At 36.0% G+C, this 19,502-nt stretch overlaps 1 protein-coding gene and 1 pseudogene across 4 annotated transcripts in view; one reads left to right on the top strand and one right to left on the bottom strand.

The window, feature by feature from the left end:
* Positions 1-11,388, top strand: part of DENND6A (DENN domain containing 6A) — a 64,861-nt gene extending 53,473 nt beyond the window's left edge. For all 4 annotated transcript variants that reach the window (XM_042929749.1, XM_042929748.1, XM_042929750.1 and 1 more), the window contains 8 exons: positions 4,091-4,156; positions 4,255-4,319; positions 4,905-4,994; positions 6,190-6,243; positions 6,348-6,457; positions 7,109-7,211; positions 8,379-8,453; positions 9,123-11,388. In XM_042929749.1, the coding sequence (XP_042785683.1) occupies positions 4,091-4,156; positions 4,255-4,319; positions 4,905-4,994; positions 6,190-6,243; positions 6,348-6,457; positions 7,109-7,211; positions 8,379-8,453; positions 9,123-9,254 (695 nt within the window). In that variant the 3' untranslated portion in view covers positions 9,255-11,388. The remainder of the gene's footprint in view (positions 1-4,090; positions 4,157-4,254; positions 4,320-4,904; positions 4,995-6,189; positions 6,244-6,347; positions 6,458-7,108; positions 7,212-8,378; positions 8,454-9,122) is intronic.
* Positions 11,389-13,159: 1,771 nt separating this feature from the next.
* Positions 13,160-13,929, bottom strand: LOC122213107 (annotated as a pseudogene).
* Between the last annotated feature and the right edge of the window lie 5,573 nt (positions 13,930-19,502).

The raw sequence follows: 19,502 nt of genomic DNA, 5'->3' as shown, positions 1-19,502 counted from the left end.
AAAATCCATTTATCTTTTAATTTATGAGTGTTGGGTATATATATTGAGGCATTTTTCTGCTCATTGATATGAAGACCAGGACCACTGCATATGCTGCACAAGTTATGAAACACACTCTCTGAAAGGGTCAGTAAAACTGCAGAAAAACTTTTCTTTTGCAGGGAAGGCACAGCAAAACTGAGACAGCTTTACCAGAAACATACATTTAGTTTTAACCCTATAGAGGGATCATTCCTCCTGATGCAAAAGGATTATTTCTTCTGGTTTATACCTAGTTTTAGTTCACCTAAATCCTGTCAAATAGAGAAACGTAATGTTAAGGTGGTGGTACTTTACAAATATTCCTCAAAGAGAAAGTAATTCTATTAGTGTATATTGGATCAGGTTATAAACTGATGATTTCTAAGCAGACATTAGGTGTGGTGATTTCACTAACAGTAAAATATTTGACCTAAAGATTCTCATGCCAATATACAGAGGTGCAGCATTGATGACTATTACTTTAATAATGTTAAACCCCTCTCTAATGTGCATTGTACATAACAGATACTGAATAAGTATTTTTAATTAAATATCTGTGGGGCGCCTGGGTGGCTCAGTCGGTTGAGCGTCTGACTTTGGCTCAGGTCATGATCTCGCGGTCTGTGAGTCTGAGCCCCGCGTCGGGCTCTGTGCTGACAGCTCAGAGCCTGGAGCCTACTTTGGGTTCTGTATCTCTCTCTCTCTGCCCCTCCCCAGCTCATGCTCTGTCTCTCTCTCTCTCTGTCAAAAATAAAAAAAAACTTTAAAAATAAATAAATAAATGTCTGTAATTATAGGACTTTAATTCATTTTCAGACACTTTTTTTTTCCCAAAGCCATCTGACAAATATCCATTAAAAAAAAATTTTTTTTTTTTGTAAAGGCAATGTATCTTCATGATGAATGTTCTTTTCATCTATTACATACTACAGTGTAAGAATTATGGTGGCTAGGGTTAGAGATCAGTATGCATCTTACACCTGATGAGGTCCAATGAATCAGAGGGGAATCGTGTGAGTGAAGATTGCTGCATGGGTTTATTTTTGTCTTTTACCTTTTTAAAAAAATGGATAAGGATGCTACCTATCTTCATTATTAGCCGGAATGTACTGAATATAAAGAATGTACAAAACCTGATGCTGAACTTTTCTCCCCCTCTGATACTCAGTTCTTTTTGCACAGTGAGTTTCAGGAAATAATATGTTAATAAATAGTGTTGGTGGATAGAGGAATTGCAAGTACTTTGTGAATTAGAGCAGAAAGAAACAGAAAATAAGTACAGAAATACTTAGACTTAGTCAAACCATTGTGGTTTTATACATGCTATTCTTTGGGTTCTTGGGGTCAGAGGCAGATAAATAACTTGAAAGTAGTTATCTGTATAGTTAAATAGTATTCTGCACTTATTACGGGGAAAAAAGTTTTACACATCTTGTGGTGAGAAGCTACTCTGAACTCTGGAAAGCACAACCACAAGATTCAAGATGAGAGACATTCTCATAAGAATTAGTACATGGGAATAGATAAAATATGTTGACAGAGTAAAAACTATGGGCTAATGAATCAAAAATATTCTGGAAACCTGGGCGTTTCTGGACAGTGCTGTTCTCTCAGGCTGTCCCCATAGCCTCTTGTTTTACCTCCTCCACGGAGCTCCAGTAGCTCCCTCTCTTCTCTTTCCTTGCTGCACGTGTCTTGCTTCAGGTTCTGTTTCTACCCAGGAGCAGTACTCCACAATGCTTCTATTTTATCCTATAGGCTTTTCTCTTCCACCTCAAACTCCTTTGTGCAACACAGCAGCCCTGCTCAGGAGTTCTGTCCATCTGTGGCTCAGATCTGCAGTGTGGCTTACATTATTACCACCTGGTGTCAGGGAGTATGTTAAGTGCAGATTTGATCCTGTCAGCTCATTGTCCCTAACCACCATCCCCCGCGCCCATGCTTTCAATCTCTCAGTCACCTTAGATGTCAGACATCTTTATAGTTCCTCTTGATCTGACCTTTGAATACCTCTCTAGCTTTATCTCTTGCCCTTCTTAGCATACTCTCCATTCCTACCTTTGTAGTGTAGTGGATAAGAGTGATGGCTCAGGGGGTTAGACTGCTTTATTTCATATCCCGGTTCAAGCATGTTATCTGTGTGTCCTTGGACAAGTTGTTCCTCTAGAGCTAACAACCTGTCTAAATGGGACATTGACCAATGAGGGTGGATAATGGCAATAAAGAGCCAGTGTTGGTGGCCTACCAAGTTTGTTTTATCCATGCCTTAGTTTTTTCATCTGTGAAATGGTCATGATAAAATATACTTCTTTGTGAAGGTTAAATGCAATCATTCGTACAGTATTCAGAGCCCAGGACTGGCACAGATAAGATTGAGTAAATGGTGGCTATTACTATCCTTACCATATGTATAACTCTTTATAAAGGCAACATGCTCTTTATGCTTCTGGACTTAACTCTACCTAAAAAGGTCTTTTTCCCTTGGATAACTTTTTATTTCTCTTATAAGACTGCTTACATATCACTTCCTTTAGGAAACCTCGATAATTTTTTTGCTCCTGTTTGGCCAAAACACTCTTTTGTGTTTCCATAGTATCTTGTTCATAATTTTATCCAAGTGTATATCCTTTCGTATTGTCATGTGTGTCGATTTATCTTACTTTGCCATTAGATTGTGAATATTTGATGCCAGGAACTAGTTGTTTTATTTTTTATTTCCAGTATCTTGCGTTTACTGACATTTACTGAATCAATGAAAAAAAATTAGCCTGTGTATCCATGATATTGACTTCTATAACAAGGGTCTGTTTAAAGTTATTATTGGGACAATTGATAAAATTAGAGTATCACCTTTATCATACTGCAGCTTTTCTGTAAAATTGAAATTATTTCAAAGTAGAGAGTTTATAGAATACCTGTTTTACCACAGTACGTGGTCTTAAAATTCTTTAATGATATAAGATTACAAGCGCAAGTGCTCTGTGTTCCTGTAATTTCAACCCCAGAGATAACTTTAGATAGCAGTTTGATGTACATAACAATGTAAACAAAAATATTGTGTCAATTTAGAGCCTTGAATTAGGTAATCTCTAGGTTGTCTTTCAGTTTTTAGGTCTTCTTACTCTTAGGCAGAGAGTAGGACAGAGAAAGGAAAAGAAAAAGTCTGATAAGTCTAGTGTGCTGTTGATGCTTCTAAGTGCTTAACTTGAGGCATTTTTCTGCTGATGAGAGAGTTATTTAGATTGCAGCTTCCCTTGACCCCAAAACCAGAACCCCAGCATATGCTGTGCAAGTTGTCACAGCAGTCCTGCTCAGGAGTCCTGTCCATCTGTGCCTCAGACCTGTGGTTGTGGCATACACTGTCACCACTTGGTGGCAGTGTAAGTTTCTACAGTGCAAAAACAATTTGGGGAGATGTCTGAAAAACACTTTTGAATACTATATCTGCATACTAAGGAGTTCCTTATAATTCCATTTACTCTTCAAGGGGTATTTTATTAATATTTGCCACATAGATTTTCAATTTCATGTATTTGGCACAAAGATTTTAAATTATAAGTTGAGTGACAAAAGGAAAAATTTTGAGTAATGATAGATATTAATGAAAGATCAAATACCCATTTTATGTAATTTACACACATTGTTTCTGTAATACTATAATAATCCCACATTCCCTTTATCCAGTTTTAAAGTACCAGGAATAAACTCTTCAATACTATTTGATATTAACAATACTTCATGGGGCGCCTGCGTGGCTCAGTCAGTTGAGTGAGCATCTGACTCTTGATTTCGACTCAGGTCATGATTCTGGGGTCATGAGATCAAGCCCTGTGTTGGGCTCTGTGCTGAGCTTGGAGCCTCCTTAAGGTTCTCTCTTTCTTTCCCTCTGCCCCTCTCCTCTGCTTGCTAACTCTCTTAAAAATAAATAAATAATAAAATAAAACTCTAAAGAATGCTTTAGCTACAAGATCCCTAAGTAATAAAAAGACAATTCTTAATCTGATAAAATTCCAGTTTTATAATGTGTAAAACTTGAATAGTGTAAGAATCTTTATGATGTTTCCTTCAGGTGAAATTCCTAAGCAGGTTAAAGTGAAAAAATTGAAGAACCTAAAGACTCTGGATTCTAAACCTGGTATTAATTTTTATTTTTTTAAAATTATTTTTAAATATATACTTAAATGAGTACCTGGGTCTTACTGTTCACCTTATTTTCTTTCATTTACTTCTTAGGAGTTTATACTTCTTATAAGCCATATCTAAATAGAGATGAAGAGATCATAAAACAATTACAGAAGGTAATTACTTGCTCATATTATTAATTTAAATTTCCTTGTTCAGGTATGCAATATCCAGTTAGGCAGCATGTGAGTTAGGTGTAATGATATGAAATGAGGTCTTTCTTTTGAACCAAAGCTTCATAAAAATCAGGAGACTAAAGCAGCAAAAGTTATGGGCTTGAAATGTGGGGCTGCAGTTACCAAATAGTGCCAGTCTTTCTAGAAACTTGGGAGTTACAGTGAAAAAGTAATGTACTCTTCTTCCATGAGGTAGTTTAGCACCTAACAGGAGATAGTTACCATTTTTTTGGGAAATGTAAATAATACTAATACAGCAAGTATGAAGTAAAGACCATTCATTGTAAACTGATACTTTAAGTAAATATCACAGGATGAACATGTGATATTTTACTCTAAGGATTTTTTTCCACAGGATATTGCATAATGAACTTTAGGTTAAATTACTTCAAGGTGAAGTTCTGGTTTTGTTTTTTTTTAATCAAGTAAAATACATGTTTACATATCAGTTGAGCTACTATAATTATCCACTGTTTTATATTCCCTTACACTAGAATCTATGTTCTCATTGCTTTTTCTTTTAAGGGCGTACAACAGAAACGTCCTTCTGAGGCTCAAAGTGTTATTCTCCGTCGCTATTTTTTGGAACTGACACAAAGTTTCATCATTCCATTAGTAAGTTAACATATATTTTTGTTTAATGATTTGTTGAAGGCTATATGCATGTTTTTCCCATTCACAAAAACCTTAAGTTGTTTGGCTTGCTCATGTGTTTGGTGATTAAAAATAGAGTGATTTGCAGGAGACCTGGACTCTGTTCTAATATTAACTTTGTGACTTTGGCAAGTCACTTCCTTTCACTGACACTCATTTTCTTTTACTGTAAAAGTGACTAATTCCACTTTTCCTAAATATCTTTCAGGGTTGTTGTGAATCTTAAATGAGATAATTGTGAAATGTTATATGATTATTGCATTTGCACCTTAAAAGAAAGTTAACCTGGAGCTTCTTTCTCTGATATTATTTTCTTGAGCACAGTTTGGTATGATATCCACTGGTAGCTCCATGATGACAGGGGCCTTGTCTGTCTTGTTCATTATCTTTTCCTCAGTCTGGCATCTGATAGCACTCAATATGGAAATGGCTAGATGATATGGGTATTCTATGAAATTTAGTGGAATAACGTATTAAAATACTAAAAGATGATTCACAGTATCCGACAGTACCATAATGTGGTCCTAGTCTGGATACTGCATCAGAGAGAGATTCCATGTAGTTACTAACATAATCTATCTGTGATATTATATGGGAGCAACATGGAGATCTTTGGTATTACATTTTGAGATGAAATAGTCTTTCTTGTTCTATGCGTGTTAATTAATTTTGTTCCATTTAAATCTGTCTGTCTAAGTAAAATGAACTTTACTGCAGTCCTTAAAGGCATGGGCTAAAGTCAATACACCGGAATTCAGGTTCAGGCTGTGTGACCATGAGCAGGTTATTCAGCCTTTCAAAGCCTGTTTTCCAGTAATTACTGCCACATGGGATGTTTGCAAGGATTAAAAGAGATCATGCATGTAAAATGTTGAATACATTTTCTGGCACATACTCCCCCAATAAGGCTAATGATTATGCAGACCCTTGGATTATCTAAGATTTAGTTAAATTCTTACTGAAAGTCTGACTTCTCAATTCAATCTAAGTTTTGCTATGTCTGTCGTGGGCTGTGATGGCACTGCTGCTGTCCATTGAAAGAGCGCATGATGGAAAACTTAGAAACCCATTTCTTTCAGGTCGGTCTGTTTAAATGGTTTTGAAGACTCTCTAGGTAAGAATGCCTAACTTTGATTAATTTTTTTCTTGGTTTTAGGAAAGATACGTGGCAAGCTTGATGCCTTTGCAGAAAAGCATCTCTCCATGGAAGGTATAACTTATTCAGTTAAATTCCTATTTGAGTTCTCTAACTGTAATTAACTTTTGTGAATATATCTATTTCTGATTTTTAAATCAGTATGTCCTAATTTCTAGAGTCCACCCCAATTAAGACAATTCCTTCCAGAAGAATTTATGAAAACACTTGAGAAAACAGGACCTCAGCTGACCTCTAGAATAAAAGGCGATTGGATTGGACTTTACCGGTTGGTCATTTTTTTTTTCTTCTTTTTCACCCATCTGTAGAGCTTTATTTAAAAACAAAACAGGGGCGCCTGGGTGGCTCAGTCGGTTAAGTGTCCGACTTCAGCTCAGGTCATGATCTCGTGGTTTGTGAGTCCGAGCCCTGCGTCGGGCTCTGTGCTGACAGCTAGGAGCCTGGAGCCTGCTTCGGATTCTGTGTCTCCCTGTCTCTCTGTCCCTCCCCTGCTCATACTCTGTCTCTCTCTGTCTCTCAAAAATAAATAAATGTTAAAAAATAAATAAATTAAATTAAAATAAAAACAAAACAAAGGAGCACCTGAAGTGGCTCAGTCGGTTAAGCATCTGACTCTTGATTTCAGCTCAGGTCATGATCTCATGGTTCATGGGATCGAGCTCTGCTGTCAGCACAGAGCCTACTTGGGATTCTCTCTATCCCTTGCTGTCTGCCCCTTCTCTGCTGCATGCACTTTCTCTCTCTCTCTCTCTCAAAATAAATAAGCATTAAAAAAATAAAAACAAAAAACTGGCTTTAAACTTATATTTAAAAAAAAAATTCCATTGTTTCAGTTATCCAAGCTGTAGTTTCGGAAAGGTATTGAAGAGAACAAGTAAGTCATAATCAAACTTTGCATTTTTAAAATTTGTTTTTATAGGCATTTTCTAAAATCTCCGAATTTTGATGGTTGGTTCAAGACCCGGCGGAAGGAAATGACCCAGAAATTGGAGGCACTCCATTTAGAAGTTCTTTGTGAAGAGGTTAGAAGACAGTATGTTTGTGTGATGATTAACAATTATTGAAAATAAAGATAACATTATCCTTAGAAGCTGGGAGATTATACCCATATCCACTACTTTGTAAATAATAATAACTAACTTTTCTGGATCATGTGCTATGTGCCAAGGACTGTATAGGTGTTTTATATGAATAATGTCTTTTAGTCCACACAATAATTAATTGAAGTGGGAGTGCTATGATCTTCATTATGAGATCCCCAAAGATTGTAAGTTAAGTGACTTGCTTCAGATCATATCACTGCTAAGTGGTGGAGTCAGCAGTGAGCTAGAGTCCACTTGCACTGACCCACAGGAGCTGACTGTGTACATCTCTTCCCAGCTTTGCATTCAGTGATCCCAGGTTGGTAGATTGAAACTGGCTATAGTGGGAGTATTACACCACACTGGCAAATGCTATAAACCAGAGACTTTTCCTGGAGAACTGGTGGTTAAATATTTACCAGCATGCCACTGGATAGAATCAAGATTCAGATCTGAGCACCTTTATTAACAATTTTTTATTTTTATTATTAACAATTTTTTCCTGTATTTTGACTGTTTATAATCTATAGTTTGTTACCAGACTATTTTAAATTAAGCTACTTGTGAAAATATAAAGGATAGTCTAATTTTTATTTAGCTTGAGGTGGGCTAGTCTTGGAGTGAACTCCCAGTGACTGTGGTTGAGAGAAGGAATACAATGAAGACAACTACAGAGAAGCCCAGGAGGAACTTATTTGTAGATAAAAAGCTTATATCCAGTAATATATTCATGTTCACAAGTATCTTAATTTGTTCCTTATAAATTGAAATATGCACTACTTAGTAGGGATGGGCGTTAGTATTATACTTTGAATTGCAGTTTTTTCTTTATTGATGTAAAAGGGCTATCTCAGACACGAGTTTTATATTTTGTTTTACTTGAAAGTATTAGACAGTTGTTCTAGCTAATGCCAAAAATGATCTAATTAGTGTTGTTAGAATATTATCTACAGAATTATTCTTGTACTGTAATGCTGTATCTGATTTATATACTCTGTTCTCCTTTTCCTTCCTATCCTTCCTTGTCAGTAGCCTTGCCTGTTAAAATAGAGCAGTTTGAGAAGTCATTTGGTTATTTGTTGATTTGGGATTTGTTTATTCTTCTAGGACTTACTTCTCTGGACCCAGAAACACACAGAGGTAGAAACAGTTGACCTTGTATTGAAGCTAAAAAACAAGCTGGTACGTAGCCAAAACAGCAAAGATCCATGACGATATTTTTCTCACAGCTGAGGTGATAGTTCATGATACGTTGCCAAAGTAGCTTTTTAAATGAGAGGACTTAAGATTGGTCAATTGATGGTAGATCTGAGTGAAAATACTTGGTCACTCAAACAGATCATAATGGTGCCATATTATTTTAAAAAATATTTATAAGGGGTCTACTGAGCTCTACAAGAAACATCGTCAGGACGCCTTGGGTGGCTCAGTCGGTTAAGCATCCATCCAACTCTTGATTTACGCTCAGGTCATGATCTCACAATTTCTGAGATCAAGCCCCACATCGGATTCTGTGCTGACAGCATGGAGCCTGCTCGGGATTCCCTCTCTCTCTCTCTCTCTCTCTCTTTCTCAATAAATAAGTAAACTTAAGAAAAAAAAATTGTCATTTATATTTAATACCACATTGTACTTATAGGTATTATCTATTAATTTACATAGAAGTCTTTTATTGAGCCAGCAATATATTGTTTAAATGGCATATTCTTTGCTTTTTTACAGTTTCTATAAATTCTGGTATAAGTTTGAATCTTCCAATCATTAGATCATAAAACTGTTCATTTAGGGAATATAATGTCCTAGTACAGACTCAGAGGATAATTTAAATGCTTCCAAATGTTCCTTATGTAGTTGCAGGCTGATCGAGAACATTTACCTGTGAAACCTGACACTATGGAAAAGTTACGGACACACATAGATGCAATTATCTTAGCGTTGCCAGAGGACCTACAAGGCATACTGCTCAAAACGGGCATGACATGATATTTGCCAGGATTTTCCAGCCGAAAAGGATTGTGCACCATGAAGCATACTGACATTTCAACCCGACGCGCAAAAGAGATGTCTCAGCGTGGAAAATAGCCGTGAATGCTAGCTACAGGGTGGAAAGACTATACTGACTAAACAGACCTTCTTAGTGCATTATTTTTAAAAATGGACATCTGTGGTGGTTCCACTTTAATATTGAAACACCGAGAGGCATTTCTATATTTTTAATCATGTTCTAAAGTGCTCTTATGAGAGACCTGTGGGGCCATCAGTATAAGTGATTCCAAACTGCAGTGCTGGCACTGCAGATATTTTTTTAAATTGGTGCTGCTTTGCCCAATCATGTTAAAACTCAGGGGGATATATAAAAATAACATTCACACTGGCTCTCTTCTTAAGAAGAAGGAAAATACTGAACTGTCCAACTGTAGTTAGAAGTGATTAATGCTTTTGTAGTGCCTTCTGTTGTCCTACATGTTTCACAAAGCCCAGCTGCTACTCTTGAAGCTTTTTCTTGATTATGATACATAATTTTACAAGGCATTCTTCTGAGTAATCATTGCTTAAAAATACATTTCTTGCCTCCCATCATGTTTATTGTTAGTGCCCTGGTGGGTGATTTTTTTCAGTGGTCATGTAAGTTTCATTTCAGTATATTCTATACCATTTCAAATTTAATCTTACCACTTTCTCCAAAGGCAAGAAAGCATCTGGCATTAATTATGGAAGGGTTTATTTCCTCTTATCATTTACTGGTTGGACCTGTTTAAGTTAATTAGCTTGTATGTTTTTCAGAGACACTCTAATTGTAAAACTCATAATCAGCTATTTTTAAAACTGAACTATTCTTATTTCAAAGGCATTCATAAACCTTTTATGTTATAGTCATTTGGGTGATTGTAAGATTAATTTTCAGCATTATTTGTTTAGTATGGAACTTTTTTCCCCCCAAATTCATATTTCTCTGAACACTTTCCCTACTGTTGTTAGACATGGGGAATTTTGCCTAAATCGCTGTTAGAGCTAGTTTGTTGTTGTTGTTTTGTGTGTTTTTGTTTTGTTTTGTTTAAACTGTGCTACCTTGCCAAAAATAGAAGATTGTGGTTTGGTAGAGTACAGTTGTTTGGTTTGTGTTTGAGTAGGAGTGTCCTCCAGAAGCCACTATTTAAAATAGCCACACATGACATAGCACATATGTAAATAGCTGTGTCTTGAATTACCCTCTAAGTAACCAAATTTAGTTGTTATGTGTTTGTAATAGAAATGACTTCAGAAGCTATCTCTTGTTTTCTGTTAATGCAACTCTTAAGGGCACTTCTGACCCAGAAAGCCTCCTTGTGTTTGTAACTGTGGTCTTATACCCAAATGTGCCCTTTTCTCATGGATACAGTCTCTTGAAGCATACCTCAAAGTCATAGAGAGAATATGGCATTTGAAAGAAATCATTTGCCTTGGATCCATATGAGTTATTTTGTGAAACAACATTGTCTTTATGGAAAAGGGGCAACTACTTTTATATGCTAAAGTATTTCATATCTTTCTGGGAAACCTTATTTAGGTATAAATCGTCATCTTATTATTTTTCAAAAAGGGGTATTTTAATAATCTTACAATTTATATACAGTTTGTGGCCAGAATTTGGAAGTCCTTAGTGTCATATCAAGGATCTTTTAAATTATACCACTACAGGATGTATCATTTCACGTTTATTTTGCACAGCTAATGAGTAACAAAGGATGCCAAGTAGCACAATAACAGTATCTTCATATTTAACTAAAACCTAACACATGTTGAAAACCATTATCATACTTACCTGGTTTATTAATTTCAAATTATGTATTTGTAAAAATAACTTAAAATTGGATTGGGAACCTGAGAAAGACTGACTAGTGACAATTTTTTGTGTGATTTTCAGTGTTGCCTTTTTTTTTTTTTTTTTTTTTTGAGGAGACATTGTTAAGATCTAAAACCTACCGTTTAATGTTTATCTCCACCAGCATCAGAAGGAATCACTGCTTTCAGGGTGTTATGTAATGCCTAGTGCCTTCTGTTTTCAGTGGAAAAGAGGTTTTATGAAGGCATTTATGGCCATTACTGAAAAGTGAATTAAAGGCCTTGGATTTTAAAGCACTTGGATATCTTGTGTTATTTCTGAGTAAGGTTGGAATGCTTGAAAAAACACATAATAAATGAAACTTGTGCATTATGAGATTTCTTTTACTTCCTAACTTATTTTTAAAAATTCAAATGAAAACCGTCTTCTGTTTACTATGAGCAAGTGGACAGTCCAGTGTAATAACAGATAATTAAGTGATTTCATATCCTTCGTGGTAGTGTATTGATTTCATGAAATGTTCTGATGAAAAAATTTTAGCTTAGTAATCTACATAGTTATTGTTAGATTCTCCCTTATTTACTACTTTTTTTTTAACCTTTTTTAATCTCAAATTACTTATTTCTTCATCTCTTTTTTTAAAGTATATGATACTATTCTTTGGATTTTAATTTATTAATAAAATATATTGGATGTTATTCTTTTTTGGAGTTACTAGGTAATATCTTGAACGTACACTATGAAATATTTCAGTTCATTTAAAAGAAATTCCATTAAAATCTGTCCTTTTGTTTTCATTTGCTCATAACTTAATTCATTTGTTTGTATACAACTGAATTTTACTAACTTTCTCCTTTTAACAGAACTTGGGGAAAAACTTAATTACTAACTTCCCAATATTAGTTTTCTAAAAACAGTTTAGGAAGACAAAAAAAGTCTCTAACTATGGATAAATATCTAAATAACAAAATATGTTAACTCGTATTAGTAACTAAATTATCATTAAGAATTTAATATCTTTCCATGTATCCAAGATATAGTATTTATATGCCATCTACAACTTGGCTGAATTGTGGTATTTATTATTGTGCCAATAGAAGTTAGTACTTGTTAATAAAATAGAGCTCCTAATTTTTTTTTTCAATTACACTTCCCAGTTTGTTTAAAATAGTTAAAGGATGGCAGGAGAATTCAGCTATATCCTGTTCTGCAGGTTTACTTCCACTTTTGAATACCAGCCTTTCTCTGTTACCCATTACTTGAATGCTATGCTGTGCCTAATCAAATTAAGATTATTGTTTTCTAATAATCAGAGCTCTCATTCCATTTTACTGGTGTCACCACTCGGCTTTGGTTCTTCTGGTTTTGTTTTTTGTCTTTTGGGTTTGTTTGTTTGTGCCTCCCCATTCTCTGTGTCATCATAATATCATTTCTGTTTAGCCAGTAGAAAGCTAACCTTCATAGATCCTTCATTTTTTTCCTGTTCCTCATGTTTCCCCATACTAACCAGTATGAATACATTGTAGCATAAATTACTTCTAGAATGATTGAGGTACTTTAGAAAAATAGTTAACTTTACATTCCAGAGTTGTCACACTTGCCATTAAGCGAATAGATTTTTAGACTTCAGTAGGAAACTATTGAAATGATTGATTTTGATCTAATGAAATGGGTAAATATTTTTATAGCCAGAGGCTCTGGTGATAGAACCCAGCAATTTGTGTTTTTAAAAAAACAGCTTTATTGAAGTATAATTGACATATAATAAACTGAAGGCTAAAATTTAAAGTGTACAATTTGATAAGTTTTGACATTTGAATACACCCATAAAACCATCACCACAGTCGAGATAGGAACATACCCATCACCTCCCAAAGTTCCCTCATGCTCCTTCACACTCCTTCATGCCCCTCTCCCCAAACCACTGATGTGTGTTCTGTCACTATATGTTGGTTTGTATTTCTAGAGTTTGATATAAATGGAATTATATAGTATGTACTTCTTTTTTTGATCTGACTTTTTTTTTCTTAACGTGTTATTAATACGGTATTTGTCTTCCCCTCTGTCAAACCCTGAGCCAACCACTTTCCCCAGCCTGCCTGGTGATATACAGGAAAAGGAATATACAGAGCAGATGAGACATGGGAGAAAGAACTGGGTGGTGGAGGGGACTCCTTAACATGGTGAAGAGGATGAAAAAGGCTACCATCAGGCAAAAGAGCCCCATGGCCTCTGAGAGGGCAAAGCCCAGAATGACATACGAGAAGAGCTGTTGCTTCAAAGAAAAGTTCCTGACATAACCAGTGATAAGGCTCCCGAACACAGTCCAAATCCCAGCCCCAGAGCCAGCCATTTGGCTGTGGCAGCCGCAACCCCACTGAATTTAGCTGCTGTGTCAATGTCCCTTGAAATGGCACTCATTTAGAATTTGTGACTAGGGATAAGTGAGGCTGCCCAGTTCCTGAGGGTCTCATTGGCAGTTTCTCTGGTTGTTTTAGCACTGCTGCAAAAAGTGGTCAACTTAGCAGCTGAGACGTGCTCCTGACTAGTGAAGGGGTCAAGACAAATTTGGTATGCATGTACATTTTCAGAGAGTAAGGGGCTGTGGCAGGAGACGTGCTCCTTGTGCAGAGAGGGATCTAACTTCTTTTACTCAGCATAATTGTTTTGAGATTTGTTCATGTTACATGTATTGATAGTTCATTCCTTTTATTGCTGAGTAGTATTATATGGCTCTAACAAAAAAGTCTTATCTACTCAACTGTTGATGGACATTTGGGTCATTTCTAGTTTTTGACTATTACAAATAAAGCTGCTATAAACATTCATGTATAAGCATTTTGTATAGACATATATATCCTTTCTTCTTGGGTAAACACCTAGGACTTGAATGATGAGGTGAATGGTTACCTTTTTAAGAAACTGCCAAACTTTTCTGAAGTGGTTGTACCAATTTGCTTCCACCAGCTGTGTATGATTTCCATTCTCTGCACGTCCTACCCAGCACGTAGTATGGCAGCCTTTTTAATTTTAGCCATTCTAATTGGTTTATATTCTTATCTCATTGGGATTTTAATTTGCATTTCCCTGATGATCTATGGCATTGAACATCTATCTTTGTTCTTTTTATTCATCTACATACTTTTTTTTTTTTTTTTGGTAAAGTTTCTGCTAAATTCTTTTGCTCTTTTTAAAACGAGTTGTTTAATTTCTAATGGTTGAGTTTTGAGAGTTCTCTCTATATTCTTGATACAAGTTCTTTTTCAGATATATGGTTTGCAAACATTTCCCCTCCCCTCCCCCTACTTTGTGACGGGTCTTTTCATTTTCATAGCAACATCTTTTGAAGAAGCAAGTTTGTGAATTTCTACACAAAATCTTCATGGGATTTTGATTGCAGTTGTATTAAATCTATAGATAAATTGGTAGAGAAGTGATACCTTAATAATTTTGCCCCCTGATCCATGAACAAAATATATCTGTCCATTACTTATGTCTTCTTTAATTTCAGCAATATTTTGTGGTTTTCAGGGTACAAATGTTTTACATCTGTCACATTTATCACTAAGCTGGTCTTATTTTTGATGTAATGATACCAGTTTTAAAATTCAATTTTCAGTTTTTCATTCAAAAGCTTAGTTCAAAATACTCCTATATAGTTGATTTTTGTATAGTGATATTGTATCCCATAACCTTGATAAATTCATTTACTAGTTCTAGTAGCTTTCTTTTTATAGATTCCATCATATTTTTAGAAGATTATTACACCTATGAATATTGACTATTTTACTTCTTTCCAGTAGATGAATTTAATTTTTCTTGCCTGATTGCACTGGCTAGAACCTCCAGTACAATGTTGAATAGTGCTGGTGAGAAAGGACATCACTGTTTTGTTCCTGATCTAAAAGGATAGCATTCAGCATTTAATGATTAAGTATGATATTAGCTGTGTGTTTTGTTTTTTTTTTGTCGATGTCCTTTATCAAGTTGATGAAGGCCTCTTTTTTTTTTAATAATTTTTAATTTTTTTGAACGTTTATTCATTTTTGAGTGAGAGAGACAGCAAGTGGGGAGCGGCAGAGAAAGAGAGGGAGACACAGAATTCGAAGCAGGCTGCAGGCTCTGAGCTGTCAGCACAAAGCCCAACGTGGGGCTTGAACCCATGAACGGTGAAATCATGACCTGAGTCGAAGTTGGACGCTTAACTGACTGAGCCACCCATGTGCCCCAATGAAGGCCTCTTCTCTTCCTAGTTTGCTGAGATTTTTTAAAAATCAGGAATGGGCTTTGGATTTTGTTAAATGCTTTTTCTGAACCTGTCAAGATGCTTTATATGGCTTTGCTTTTTGAGTATATGAATGTGAATGGCATGTTAACATTGACTTTTTTTTAAAATATGAAATCTATTATCAAATTGGTTTCCATACAACACCCAGTGCTCATCCCAACAGTTGCCCTCCTTAATACCCAACACCCACCCTCCCCTCCTTCCCACCCCCCATCAACCCTCAGTTTATTGTCAGTTTTTAAGAGTCTCTTTTGGTTTGGCTCCCTCCCTCTCTAACCTCTTTTTTTTTTCCTTCCCCTCCCCTATGGCCTTCTGTTAAGTTTCGCAAGATCCACATAAGAGTGAAAACATGGTATCTGTCTTTCTCTGTATGACTTATTTCACTTAGCATAACACTCTCCAGTTCCATCCACGTTGCTACAAAGGGCTGTATTTCATTCTTTCTCATTGCCACGTAGTATTCCATTGTGTATATAAACCACAATTTCTTTATCCATTCATCAGTTGATGGACATTTAGGCTCTTTCCATAATTTGACTATTGTTGAAAATGCTGCTATAAACATTGGCGTACAAGTGCCCCTATGCATAAGCACTCCTGTATCCCTTGGGTAAATTCCTAGCAGTGCTATTGCTGGGTCATAGGGTAGATCTATTTTTAATTTTTTGAGGAACCTCCACACTGTTTTCCAGAGCAGCTGCACCAGTTTGCATTCCTACCAACAGTGCAAGAGGGTTCCCGTTTCTCCACATCCTCTCCAGCATCTATAGTCTCCTGATTTGTTCATTTGAGCCACTCTGACTGGCGTGAGGTGATATCTGAGTGTGGTTTTGATTTGTATTTCCCTGATGAGGAGCGACGTTGAGCATCTTTTCATGTACCTGTTGGCCATCTGGATATCTTCTTTAGAGAAGTGTCTATTCATGTTTTCTGCCCATTTCTTCACTGGATTATTTGTTTTTTGGGTGTGGAGTTTGCTGAGCTCTTTATAGATTTTGGATACTAGCCCTTTGTCCAATATGTCATTTGCAAATATCTTTTCCCATTCCGTTGGTTGCCTTTTAGTTTTGTTGGTTGTTTCCTTTGCAGTGCAGAAGCTTTTTATCTTCATGAGGTCCCAATAGTTCATGTTTGCTTTTAATTCCCTTGCCTTTGGAGATGTGTCAAGTAAGAAGTTGCTGCAGCTGAGGTCAGAGAGGTTTTTTCTTGCTTTCTCCTCTAGGGTTTTGATGGTTTCCTGTCTCACATTCAGGTCCTTTATCCATTTTGAGTTTATTTTTGTGAATGGTGTAAGAAAGTGGTCTAGTTTCATCCTTCTGCATGTTGCTGTCCAATTCTCCCAGCACCATTTGTTAAAGAGACTGTCTTTTTTCCATTGGATATTCTTTCCTGCTTTGTCAAAGATTAGTTGGCCATACGTTTGTGGGTCTAGTTCTGGGGTTTCTATTCTATTCCATTGGTCTATGTGTCTGTTTTTGTGCCAATACCATACTGTCTTGATGATTACAGCTTTGTAGTAGAGGCTAAAGTCTGGGATTGTGATGCCTCCTGCTTTGATCTTCTTCTTCAAAATTACTTTGGCTATTCGGGGCCTTTTGTGGTTCCATGTGAATTTTAGGATTGCTTGTTCTAGCTTTGAGAAGAATGCTGTGCAATTTTGATTGGGATTGCATTGAATGTGTAGACTGCTTTGGGTAGTACTGGCATTTTAACAATATTTATTCTTCCAATCCATGAGCACGGAATGTTTTTCCATTTCTTTATATCTTCTTCAATTTCCTTTATAAGCTTTCTATAGTTTTCAGCATACAGATCTTTTACATCTTTGGTTAGGTTTATTCCTAGGTATTTTATGATTCTTGGTGCAAGTGTGAATGGGATCAGTTTCTTTATTTGTCTTTCTGTTGCTTCATTATTAGTGTATAAGAATGCAACTGATTTCTGTACATTGATTTTGTATCCTGCGACTTTGCTGAATTAATGTATCAGTTCTAGCAGACTTTTGGTGGAGTCTATTGGGGTTTCCATGTATAGTATCATGTCATCTGCAAAAAGTGAAAGCTTGACTTCATCTTTGCCAATTTTGATGACTTTGATTTCCTTTTGTTGTCTGATTGCTGATGCTAGCACTTCCAACACTATGTTAAACAATAGCAGTGAGAGTGGACATCCCTGTCGTGTTCCTGGTCTCAGGGGGAAAGCTCTCAGTTTTTCTCCATTGAGGATGATGTTAGCTGTGGGCTTTTCATAAATGGCTTTTATGTGTTTAAGTATATTCCTTCTATCCCGACTTTCTCAAGGGTTTTTATTAAGAAAGGATGCTGAATTTTGTCAAATGCTTTTTCTGCATCGATTGCCAGGATCATACGATTCTTTTCTTTTATTAATGTGATGTGTCATATTGATTGATTTGCGAAAGTTGAACAAGCCCTGCAGCCCAGGAATGAATCCCACTTGATCATGGTGTATAATTCTTTTTATATGCTGTTGAATTTGATTTGCTAGTATCTTATTGAGAGTTTTTGCATCCATATTCATCAGGGATATTGGCCTGTAGTTCTCTTTTTTTTTTTTTTGCTGGGTCTCTGTCTGGTTTAGGAATCAAAGTAATGCTGGCTTCATAGAATGAGTCTGGAAGTTTTCCTTCCCTTTCTATTTTTTGGAACAGCTTGAGAAGGATAGGTGTTATCTCTGCTTTAAATGTCTGGTAGAATTCTCCAGGGAAGTCATCTGGTCCTGGACTCCTATTTGTTGGGAGATTTTTGATAACTGATTCAATTTCATCGCTGGTTACGGGTCTGTTCAAGTTTTCTATTTCTTCCTGTTTGAGTTTTGGAAGTGTGTGGGTGCTTAGGAATTTGTCCATTTCTTCCAGGTTGTCCAGTTTGTTGGCATATAATTTTTCATAATATTCCCTGATAATTGCTTGTATTTCTGAGGGATTGGTTGTAATAATTCCATTTTCATTCATGATTTTATCTATTTGGGTCATCTCCCTTTTCTTTTTGGGAAGCCTGGCTAGAGGTTTATCAATTTTGTTTACTTTTTCAATAAACAAACTCTTGGTTTCATTGGTCTACTCTACAGTTTTTTAGATTCTATATTGTTTATTTCTGCTCTGATTTTTATTATTTCTCTTCTGCTGGGTTTGGGGTGTCTTTGCTGTTCTGCTTCTATTTTCTTTAGGTGTGCTGTTAGATTTTGTATTTGGGATTTTTCTTGTTTCTTGAGATAGGCCTGGATTGCAATGTATTTTCCTCTCAGGACTGCCTTCGCTGCATCCAAAAGCATTTGGATTGTTGTATTTTCATTTTCATTTGCTTCCATATATTTTTTAAATTTCTTCTCTAATTGTCTGGTTGACCCATTCATTCTTTAGTAGGGTGTTCTTTAACCTCCATGCTTTTGGAGGTTTTCCAGACTTTTTCCTGTGGTTGATTTCAAGCTTCATAGCATTGTGGTCTGAAAGTATGCATGGTATGATCTCAATTCTTTTATACTTATAAAGGGCTGTTTTGTGACCCAGTATGTGATCTATCTTGGAGAATGTTCCATGTGCACTCGAGAAGAAAGTATATTCTGTTGCTTTGGGATGCAGAGTTCTAAACGTATCTGTCAAGTCCATCTGATCCAATGTATCATTCAGGGCCCTCGTTTCTTTATTGATCCTGTGTCTAGATGATCTATCCATTGCTTTAAGTGGAGTACTAAAGTCCCCTGCAATTACCACATTCTTATCAATAATGTTGCTTATGTTTGTGATTACTTGTTTTATGTATTTGGGGGCTCCCGTATTTGGTGCATAGAGGTTTATAATTGTTAGCTCTTCCTGATGGATAGACCCTGTAATTATTATATAATGCCCTTCTTCATCTCTTGTTACAACCTTTAATTTAAAGTCTAGTTTGTCTGATATAAGTGTGGTTACTCCAGCTTTCTTTTGACTTCCAGTAGCATGATAGATAGTTCTCCATCCCCTCACATTCAATCTGAAGGTGTCCTGAGGTCTAAAATGAGTCTCTTGTAGACAGCAAATAGATAGGTCTTGTTTTTTTATCCATTCTGATACCCTATGTCTTTTGGTTAGAGCATCTAGTCCATTTACATTCAGTGTTATTAT

The sequence above is a fragment of the Panthera leo genome, chromosome A2, assembly GCF_018350215.1.
Source record: "Panthera leo isolate Ple1 chromosome A2, P.leo_Ple1_pat1.1, whole genome shotgun sequence".
Classification (NCBI taxonomy): domain Eukaryota; kingdom Metazoa; phylum Chordata; class Mammalia; order Carnivora; family Felidae; genus Panthera; species Panthera leo.
This window is presented reverse-complemented; position numbering and strand designations above follow the sequence as displayed.